Genomic DNA, 11,237 nt, shown 5'->3' with positions numbered 1-11,237 from the left:
CCCCTCCAGGGACTCAGGACAGGGGATGCACCAACAGTGGGCTCCCTCTACAGGGGCTCAGGACAGGGGATGCACCAACAGTGGGCTTCCCCTCCAGGGACTCAGGCCCTGAATTCAGTTCTCATCTGGGATGTGAGCTCTTTTCCTCCTCCACTGCACCTCTCAGTTACCTCCACACAACAAAGTATTAAGCTTACAGCGGGTCCTAAGGAGATCAACAGCCAGCTGAAAGGCCGCTGGAACACAGCAGTGGGACAGAAGCAACTGAGTTTAAATTACCAGTGAAGTCACCTTACTACTTGTGGTATTGTTTGTTCAAATATATTTTCATCATTTGCTGTTGCTTTGTTTGATATTTAAAAAAGGGTCTCACTTTGTAGGCCAAGCTGGCCTTAAACTGGCAGTGATCCTCCTGCCTCAGACTGCTAATTCCTGGGAATGAGCTACTTACTACACCTGACTCGCCGAGAAGGGTTGATTCAGAAAGCCATCTTACTTTTTTGGCTACCCCAATTTTCCTTAAAACAACTTTGAATCTAGTTTAAAACAAACAAACAAAAAAGCAAACACGACTCAGCTGTCCCACTGCTCAGAAATTATCGGCACTTAGCTCACTCTTGCAGCATCCTTGCTGTAGGTAACACTTGGGACTCTGAATCCTTGGCTTCCCAGGCTCCCTTGAGATTATGCGTACATACATATGCATACAGACACAGAGTCCAAGGGACGCACATTGGGTCAGGCACTCGTTTGTGACAGCTCAGGGAAAATGCTTTAGCTCAAAGTTCCACCTCAACGCCTGTATGACTACTCCTAAATTTCCCCAATAAAAGCTACTGGTTTTTAATGAAAAGAAAGCCAATGGCCCCAGAGGTTCATACATTCGACTGCTTGATCTCCTGTTGGTAGAACCATTTGGGGAGGAAGGTTTAAAAGTTGCTAACCAAGCCAAAGGGAAAGCAACTGGGAACAAAACTAGACATTTGTACTTCTTTTCAAAACACTTCGGAGTTTCAAGTTGTAATCATTCACTTTCTTCCTAACCATCCAACAAGGACTCAAGCCTCAGTGTGCTTCTGGTGCTGCTGGGGCAGGGCAGGAGCCGGTGCTGGGGAGGGAGGGTCCTGCCCTGACAGCAATAGCTCTGGGAACGACCTATTCAACAACAGAGAACGCTGGTCAGAGGACACAAACTGCATTTTTTTAAAGCAATTTATCTTCTGATTTTATTTTTAATAACAAAGTTGTGAATTGAAATAAATACACTATTGCTGTACAATTTTTTTTTTTTTGGCTGTTCTCCAACTTTACTTGAGATTCAGTAGGTTAGTTCTCATCCACATTGACTGTAGATTTTTGAATGTGGTAACAGGCACGTAAGTTACCAATGTGTAGAGTTTGTTTGGTGAGTCTTCATCCTCATTACGTTCTCTGGACAAACATACCCGGATACGATATGGAACATTCCTTATTTCTTTGGCCCAGACGGCTTTATTGAGCCTGGTATCAATCCGCACATCTGGAGTCCCCATCTCCTTCATGGCAAATTTCCGGATTTCTTTGAGTGCCCTAGGAGCACGCTTCTTAAAGCCCACACCATGGATGCGCTTATGAATGTTGATGGTGTATTCCCGGGTCACCACCTCGTTGATGGCAGAACGGCCCTTCTTCTTCTCGCCACCCTTCTTTGCGGGAGCCATTCTGCCGGGCCCAAGCTGGGAAGGACGGGCGTGAGGGATTGTGGGAAGCTGTTGTACAAATTTTATTAAATTTAAAAAGATCTTAAAGATTCTTCTGTTCCTTGTAGTTTTTTTATTTTTTTAACCTTTTATCCCCCTAAGAAAAACTAACAATCCTGGCTGTCCTGGAACTCACGCAATAGACCAGACTGGCCTTGAGATCATAGAAATCTGCCTGCCTCCACCTCTGAGTATTAGAATTAAAGTCGTGTGCGACCACTGTCCAGTTCCTTGTACAATTTTTTTGTTGTTGTTTTTTTGAGACAGGGTTTCACTGTAGCTTTGAAGCCTATCCTGGAACTAGCTCTTGTAGACCAAGTTGGGCTCAAACTCAGAGATCCGCCTGCCTCTGCCTCCTGAGTGCTGCGATTAAAGGCTTGCGCCACCGCCAGCCAGCTTGTTCTTGTACATTTTTATTTACTCAATCATATAGCAGTTATTAGAAATTTTACTGATAATACATAGTAAAGCCTGCTGGAAGTGGTATACCAGGTCATTTCTGTGAATTGCTCCTTTCATGTTTCCTGATAATGTCCATGAGGTTAGCCCCCGTGACCAGGTTGCTCTGTGTCCGTTTGTCTTTCTGTTGCTCCTTCCTCTTCTGCTCATGAAGGTAAGGGGAATTTAGCAGTTGTGGGGGGAGAATGGATCCCGTGGGCTTCACTCTTTTGGCAACATCCCAGAAGAGCCGTTTAGAGTTGTTATTGATAAAAGTAATCGCGGTTCCATCTTGACCGAGTCTCCCTACCCTGCCGACCTGAAACAAAGCAAAAAGACGCTTTCAGGTGTCGCTTTTATTTCCAGAGAAATGAAGACTATCATTAAAGGTGTTTACACAGCTTACCATTCATTCAGGTGCATGTTTTCTTCTGTGGGAGTGCATGCATATGTGTGTGCGTGTGTGCATGTGTGTGTGTGTGTGTGCACAAGTGTATGCTGGGTATTGCACCCAGCCTCAGGTGTGCCAAGCATTGAGCAGTACCCCTGGGCTACAATCCTAATGGTGCTCTCTGGACTGTATGTCTTAATGTATTTATGAAATCAAGATAGAGGGTTGATGGCAGCATATGTATTTTTTTGCTATGTTAATTTTAATGAAACAGCACAACAAGACTGTTTTGTTTGGTCTAGTTTTTGTGCTGTGAAATGTTAGATTTAAGCTATTTCATTTTTACAGAGTTCTCAGTTTGACAGAATGGACACAAATTTGTGATTCAAATACTGAAATCTATAGCTAGCACAAAATCTTATTTTTAAATACAAAATGAAAATATTCTGAGAAAGTTTTCAAAAGAGGGGAAACAGAGTCATTGTCAACTTCTGTTCATCAACTGAAATGTAAAATCTAAAGTCTATACTTAGAAATATTTAAGTGAGCCAGGTGTGGTAGCACATGCTTTGGATCCCAGCACTCAGGAGGCAGAGGCAGGCAAATCTCTGTGAGCTTGGGGCTAGCCTGGTCTATATAGCAGCTCTAGGACAGCCAGGGATAGAGAGACCCTGTCATAAAAAACTAAAAACAAAGAAATATTGAAGAGAACTGATGGTTCCTATAAATGTAGCTTTAAGGTTACTAAAGACAAAAAGCTCTGAAAAGGTGAAAGGGCTGAAGGCCTCTAGGGAAGGAGACTGGCAAAGCAAGGAAGCAGACGCCGAGGTGTGTGTCATCTCCCCACTGTAGCTGATCTGATGAATTATATTGCTGGATTTTTTTATATGGATTGTTCAAATAAAATACAAACTGACGTAGAAATAACTACAACCCACAAAAGAGGAGAAAGTATTAACAATCATGTATTTGATGCAAGTTTTCTAGAATATGCAAAAAATATTTAAGGCTTAATAATAATGATAACCTAATTTAAAGACTGGACAAAGGATGTGAACCTTACCAAAGAAGATATACAAATATATTTGTATTGAAAATACAAGTATTGAAAAGATATTCCTACAGCTACATTCACCATTGAGAAAATGCAACCCAAAGCCATAACAAATCACCATTTCATCCTTGCTAAGGGTGGCTATAATCAAGAAGGCGGGTTAGAATGTAGCTCAGTTGATAGAGTGCTTTCCTGGCAAGGAGGAGCCCTGGGTTAGATCCCCAGCAGGGCATAAACAGGGTGCAGTAATGTGTGTCTGTAATTCTAGCAATAGGAAGTACAAGATTATCCTCAGTTACTCTGAGATTTAAGGTCAGCATGGAATATGAGAATTCATGAAACCTTGACTTTAAAATCACTCACTTACTCAATCAATCATCAATCAAGGAATAACAAGACTTGGCAGATGTAGAGAAACTGGAACTCACATACTGTTGAAGAATATGTAAAAGTTACTTTGGAAAACAGTCTGGTAGATGCTGAAAATGTTAAACACAAAGTCACCATTGAATTGGACAACTCTGATCCTAGGTTCCAGCCAAGAGGAATAAAAATGTGTGGCCAGAAAAACCTGTATATGAGTATTCACAGCAGGGCAGCTGATATTAACAGTATCCAAAAATATAAAGTACAACTAGCGAATGGGCTCAGAAAGGTGGTGTATCATAATTGGAATATTTTTGGCTATAAAAGATAAAACAAAATTTAAATATACATGCTATAAAATGCATAAATGTTGAAGACAGTAAGAAAAAAGAAAAAAGTTATAGAAGACCACACATGACATGATTCTTTTTACACGAATCAAATCTACAGAGGCAGAAGCGGACGGAGAGTGGTTGCTCAGGTGTGGGGGTGCCTGCTGGTGATATGGGGCATCTGTTCTAGGGTGGTAAACATTTTCTAGACCTGACTGCAGTTATGTTTATACAACTGTATAGATAGATACATACTTAACTGTTTGGATTCTCTCTAAATGAGTGGGTTGTACAGTTTCAGAACTGTATCTACTGATGATTACTATGAGATACAGAGTGTAGCAGGGAGTGGAAGCTTACCCCTGTAATCCCAGCTACTTGGGAGGCTGAGGCAAGAGAACCCTAAGTTTGAAGTTAGCTTGATCAACTTGAAAAGACACAATCTCAAAATTAAAGGGGGGGGGCAGGGATGGGGAATGTGGCTTAGTAGTTGAGTGTTTGCCCAGCATGCACGTAGCCCTGGGTCTAAAACCCCGCATAAAACAAAAACACCTCCAATACTTTCTAAACTCTAAGGTAGCTGATGCTATCTAATATCAAATTACTTTTCCCAGAAACTTTCTACCATTAAAAATAAAAACCGGCCACATGGGAATTCCTATTATACTTATCTTTGGCTTAGCAGTTCTACTAAAAAAAAAAAAAATTTTTTTTTTAATCTAGATAGGGTCTTGCTATACTGCTCAGGTTATCCACAAACTTCTGGGCTCAAACAATCCTTCTGATCCAGCCTCTCCCATAGCTGCAAATACTGGTTTGACTACCGTGCCCATGGCCAGAGGAACTCGTTGTATACTAGCTCTCATAAAAAGACAAGTACGTGAGTGCTACTGCAGCATTCTTTAAAGCATAACAATCAATAGAGGGTTTGTTAACTCATAGTACATCCACACAGTGTATCATCTTGTAGCAGTCAAAATGGAACAAGCCAAGTAAGTTAGTGAAAACATTTAAAGAGCCTGGATATACCTAGTAAAATCTAAATGGTACTTATTATGTATGCAGATGAGAAAAGACATCTGAGATATATTTAATAAAGCAAGGCATGGAACAACAGTTATGATGTGGTCCCATTTACATGTATGTAATAAATTTGTGTACCTTATATGTATGTATGTTTATAATTTTTAAACTATTACCTGCCAAAAACTCAAAGATAGAAGGAAATGGTAAAGAAGACCTGTTGCCAGGTGTGATGGTGCACTCTTTCAATACCAGCGTTCAGGAGGCAGCAGCAGGCAGATCTCTGTGAGGTCTGCGGCAGGCAGGGCTATGTAGAGATCCTGTCTCAAAACAAAAAAGAAGGCTTACTTCTCATTCTATGCCTTTTGTTGTGTGTGATGCTTGTTACCATGAATATGTGCTTTAAGAACTGAAATAATCTAAGACACAGACAGAGCTGGAAAAGCAGCCAGCTCTAGAGTCATCTAAACAGAGTTAAGAAACCTCACACATTCACCAAGCCCAGAGGCCACCACTATGTTGTAGTGGGGATACGGAAAGCCAGAGTCAGCCTTGGAATGTCCTGAAAGGTTAAATGATGAATTAGCATATTCTAAGAGGCAAAGAAGCATCTCAATATTGTAACATTTTAGAGAGATTTCTATCTAAAATTATGAAATACTTGGAAGGAAACATTTCATTTGTTCTAACACTACCTCCTGAGGATATTTGATTCTCGATGAAGCCAAAATAAAACTCAAGCTGCACTGCAGTGTAGACACTGCAAAGTCAATGCGGCCATTGGGAGGTGAGCCCCAGAGCATCAGAGGAAGGCTGCGCTTGAGGGACTGTAAGTGATGCCGCAGAAGGAAGACGGGGCAGTCAGAGAGATAACAGCACTAAAGGCTCTGTTTCTGCCAGAAAGAGGGGCCATTGTTACTTCTGGCAGCAAAGGAAACCAATGAAACTTTAACAGGCGAAAGACTAGGACAGTAAGGATATGAAGAGAAGACAAGATCCCTAAAACAAGCATTTTAGAGGATCACGTTTACTCTGGCCAGCACAGCAACTTAAAGCAATCTTCTAAACAAGTTTCTTTTCTAAATATAAAAGCTACCAGTGGACTTGATGAAGGGAAAAAAAGAAAGCATCAAAAATGAAGCAATAATTTGGTGCCTAAAATGTTTTCTAAAGATTTCATTTATGTGCGTGTGTGTTTTGCCTCTTATGGCTTTGTATCACGTGCAGGCCCAGTGCCAGCAGAGCCAGAAGAGGAGCTACAGATGCTTATGAGCTGCTCTGGGGGTGCTGGGAAGTGAACCAGGTCCCCTGCAAGAGCAACAAGTACCCTTAGCCACTGAGCTATCTCTCCTACCCTTAACATTAAAACAAATAAAAGGAATTTTAGGTTTCTCACTTTTAGTTTTTTAACATAGTTTAGGTATAAAGTTTTTAGAACCAAAATTTTGTTTCTAAGTGCACATGTACATGCACGGACACACACACATTTTTTTAATTTAAAAAAATTTTTAAAATAATTTTATGTGTATGAGCAAATGTTTTGTCTGTATGTACGTATGAACACTATGTGCATGTACCCAAGGAGGTCAGAAGAGGGTGTCAGCTCCCCTGGGACCACGGTTACAGATGGTTGTTGGCCACCATGTAGGCTCTGAGAAATGGCCAAGGGTCTTCTAGAGTAGACAGTGTTCTTAACTGCTGAGTTAACTCTCCAGTCCTAAGTATATATATTTTTGAAGACTAAAATTATGCAAAGTTTTATGTCCTGCTTTTTAAAAAGTGTTTGCTGGACCTGACAATGCCTTATCCAATCAAACTCATCAACAAACTGGCAGGTCAGGAAGCGCCTTACCTGATGAATATACTCATCCATGCTTGAAGGCATATCAAAATTCACAACCAACTTGACGTTGACCAAGTCCAGTCCTCGACCCAGGACTCCTGTGCTCACCACCACCTCATAGTCTCCTTCCAGTAATCCCTTTCCAATAAATCAAAAAAGTTCATTATTCAGGCCAGGAGTGGTAAGGCATATCTATAATTTCAGCCCCCAGGAGACAGAGGCCAGCATGGTCTAGATAGAGTTCTAGGCCAGCTAGTGGTACATAATAAAATCCTGTGCAAAAAACAATAAACAGTAAAAAAAAAATCATTATTTAGAACTTATTTTATATGGCTTTGTGTAATTCTGACGTTTTTAAATGCTCACCTCAGTATTTTGTTGTAACAGCTTTTCAATAAACAGAAGTCTTACACTTGAAAACTGATTTACTTTAAACTCCCCCTAGCCTCTGTGGAATTTATTTTACTAATTTACTCAAGTGAATCTCTTCCTAAGATGAGCTTCTGCTCTGTCCCGGACCAAACTGACCTGGTTTCTGAAATAGTGAATTGTGAATTAGCTATCCATTTAGCACACACCCTCCCCACACACAGAGGCCTGAGCAAGAGGAACAGTGAACTTCAGTCACTGCTTCCTCATGTTCCTTTCACTGCGCAGGTCGGCTTTAGAACCAGTTGGCAGTAGGTCGTCTCTTGAAAATGCAGCAAAACAGATTCTGAAGACGGAGAATACAGAGCGCTATGAGCCAACCTTCAGTATGTCTCTCCTTTCCATCTGAGACTTCTCTGAGTGGATGGATGTGCTGTGTAGACCTGTGATTTTCTGAACTGCTTCACTCAACAGATCTGCACCTAGTTTGCAGTCCACAAATACTAACACTGGAGGTTTAAAGAGCTTCTTATCCTGAGGAAACAAGACAAGAAATTAAATTCTTCATAGAGCATAATTTATGTGGAAAACTCTGAAATCATTAGCAAGAGCTAACTATTGAAAGGTTTATAAATATTGCTAAAAAGAAATTATAATATTTTATAATATAAAATAAAAGCATATCTTCTAAATGTTCTCATTTAAGGATGCACAAACTCATCATTTCACTTTTTCAACATTAATATTACAAATATATTTTAAAAATTTAAGGCCCATTACATAGTTCTAAATCCTGCTCACTAGTCAATGCAAGTTGTTTTTAACTTAATACCATATTTGTAAGTATTTTTTTCATATATCAGCCACTCTAACAAGTTTGCTTAAATTAGTTCAAAGCTTCTCAAGGACAGAATAGACAAGAAACACTTTGAAAAATATATATAATTTTTGAAAGCTAAAATATTAAAGATATTTTATGTGTATGTGTATGTGTGCATGTGTATGTTTGAGAAAGGATCATATTCTGTAGTCTAGGCTCAATTTGAGCCTGGAGCTCAATTTGTAGCCCTAGTCTGGTGTAGGAGTTCCTTCTGTTTGTGTGTTGCTGTCATTGGGTAATGAACAAAGAAACTGCCTTGGCCTAGTTGATAGAACAGAACTTAGGTAGGTGGAGTAGATAGAACTGAATGCTGGGAAGAAAGGCAGAGGGGCAGACGCCATGGATCTCCTGCCTGAAATGGACGCTGGATAGAATCATGCCGGTAAACCACAGTCACGTGGCAATACACAGATTAACAAAAGTGGGTTAAATTAAGATCTAAGAATTAGCCAATAAGAAGTTCGAGCTAATGGGCCAAGCAGTGTTTAAATGAATAGAGTTTCTGTGTGATTATTTCGGGTGTAAGCTAGCCAGGCGGCTGAGATGACAAGCAGCCCCACTCCTCCTGTTACACTAGCTAGTTTCAAATACAAGGCTATTCTGCCTCGGCCCTTCCAAATACTGGGATTATAGGCATGAATCACTATGCCCAACTCATGAGGAATAATCTTCAAAATGAAATACTTTTTATAATAAGGAAAAGAAAACAGATTCTGAGTCAAAGGGATAGCACAAACACTGCAAACTACAAACTCCACGAGCTGAAGGAGGATTATAAATTTCAAGCCAGCTTGGCCTATAAAGTGAGACCTCAAAAACAAAATAAAATGTGTACCCTAACAAAGCGGCAACTAGGCATCTACACTACATATTTCCAGAATAAAAACTTTGAATATGGCATGGCAGCAAATGCCTTTAACCCCAATACTAAGGAGAGGGAGGCAGGAGTGTTGTGAGCCTGGGCTACATGGTATCAGGCAAGTCAGGGATACATAGAAAAAGTCTGCCTCAAATGAACATCAGAAGCAAAATTCAATTTGATCCTTACAGAATTCTGATGCACATAAAAGGATTTACTATTAAATATAGGCACCAAAATTCCTCCAAAGCTACCCTTAAATATCACTCTGGAGCTGAGGAAATACAAACACAGGCCACAAACACGGCTGCCTACTTAAATACTCACATTTAAGATTTCAAACAACTTCTTCTTTTTGCCTGGGTCTTCTACCCATAGGATGATCTGCCGCACGCTGGGGCAGGGCAGGTTCTTGTCCCCAGTGATAATCCTCACAGGGTTGTGCAGAAGCTGCTCTGCAAGCTGCTCTATGCTGCCTGGGATCGTGGCAGAAACCAAGATGGTCTGACAATCAGCAGGAGTGGTTTCCAAAACGTCAAGCACTTGCTGTTGAAAGCCCATCTTCAACATGGTGTCAGCCTAAAAGGAAGGCAATTCTAAGCTCAGGCGTAGTCAGCACTACAACCCAGAGCCACTCAGGATAAGACTGAATAATTAAGAACAGAAAAAAAACCCCAGAAAAATACAGAAGTACAGTGCCAAAAGACCAACAGGGAAATGTTTATGCAAAATTATAAATTATATAACTTAATGATATGGATTATTAATAACTACAAAAGAGACATTCTGTATACTTATCCATAAGGCACCTGTTAAATTATGGCAACATAGAACATTGTGTCATCCTGAAAAAGAAAGAGAAAGCTCTTTGCTGGGCAATGAATGATTGCATGGAGAAAAGACGTGAACACTGTGTAATACAATACTGCTTATATGACACAACAGAATGGAAGTATATATAGTCAAGAAATTAATTAGGCTGGGGGAATGGTTTACACTGTAATCCAACCACTCAGGAGGCCAAGGCAAGAGGACTGAGTTCAAGAACAGACTGAGCTATGGAGTGAAACCCTGAAATCTAAACTGCTACCGTGGAGAAGCCTAGAGAGCTGCTGTGTGTAAGGGGAAGGTCTGCTCACTGCACTTTGTCTTCCGGTGGTGAGAATCTAACCCAGGTCTGTGAGCGTGCTAGTGTCCCACTACTGAAGTGCATCTGTCAGCCTTGGACTTTGGAAATGGAGTCTTGGTAGGTAGGCTAGGCTGGCTTTGAATTCAGGATCTTTCTGAGATAGCTTCCCAAGTGTTGGGTTTATAGGCATGAGCCACCATGCCTATCAGGGCTCACTTTTTGCTTTTCAAAATTTTATTTCCTTCTAGCCATGGATATGTGATGTAGGTATGAATAATTTGCATTGGTATGGATTTTAAGGTCAATTTTGTTATATGTATATGTATTTCTTGATCTTGATTAAGGCATTGTGATTGTGTAGTTCATTTTAAAATGTACTGTATAATTAAGAAATATAGGTTAATGGATAATCATCGATAATAGTAAAGCTTGTAGTCATGTTAGTTAGATTTTCTAGATATATAGAGATAATGGATAATCATCGATAATAGTAAAGCTTGTAGTCATGTTAGTTAGATTTTCTAGATATATAGAGATATATTTCAGATAGGCATCCTTCATATCTCTCAAAGGCTGCAGAATATGGCATTTAAAATATTTTAATAAGTTAGGATTTTTCATGACAATGAGACATGTCTGCTCCTGGCAGCACCAATCTACTTCAAAAGGAAGATGGTCATCGAAGAGGCTCCTTATGGAGTTTGATAGCCATTTGGGCAAGAAACTGTTCTTGCCTGGACTGTTGCATAAACTGGACAAAGAGAACCAGCAGAGAGAGGACTGCTGAACTTGCCTAAAGGTGAGATGGTCTTTC

The 11,237-nt window shown here is 40.3% G+C and overlaps 1 protein-coding gene and 1 pseudogene across 4 annotated transcripts in view; both read right to left on the bottom strand.

Moving 5' to 3' along the window:
- Nucleotides 1–1,227: 1,227 nt before the first annotated feature.
- Nucleotides 1,228–2,061, bottom strand: LOC101994643 (annotated as a pseudogene).
- A 133-nt stretch (nucleotides 2,062–2,194) lies between these two features.
- The window catches only part of Ddx59 (DEAD-box helicase 59), a 27,656-nt gene continuing 18,613 nt past the window's right edge, over nucleotides 2,195–11,237 (bottom strand). For all 4 annotated transcript variants that reach the window (XM_005348433.3, XM_026779918.1, XM_026779920.1 and 1 more), the window contains exons 5-8: nucleotides 9,622–9,873; nucleotides 7,937–8,089; nucleotides 7,196–7,324; nucleotides 2,195–2,496 (exon numbers count right to left, since the gene is read on the bottom strand). In XM_005348433.3, the coding sequence (XP_005348490.1) occupies nucleotides 2,233–2,496; nucleotides 7,196–7,324; nucleotides 7,937–8,089; nucleotides 9,622–9,873 (798 nt within the window). In that variant the 3' untranslated portion in view covers nucleotides 2,195–2,232. The remainder of the gene's footprint in view (nucleotides 2,497–7,195; nucleotides 7,325–7,936; nucleotides 8,090–9,621; nucleotides 9,874–11,237) is intronic.

The sequence above is a fragment of the Microtus ochrogaster genome, chromosome 6 (genome assembly GCF_000317375.1).
Source record: "Microtus ochrogaster isolate Prairie Vole_2 chromosome 6, MicOch1.0, whole genome shotgun sequence".
In the NCBI taxonomy this organism is placed as follows: Eukaryota; Metazoa; Chordata; class Mammalia; order Rodentia; family Cricetidae; genus Microtus; species Microtus ochrogaster.
The sequence above is the reverse complement of the archived record's forward strand: the minus strand, read 5'-3'. Positions and strand labels throughout refer to the sequence as shown.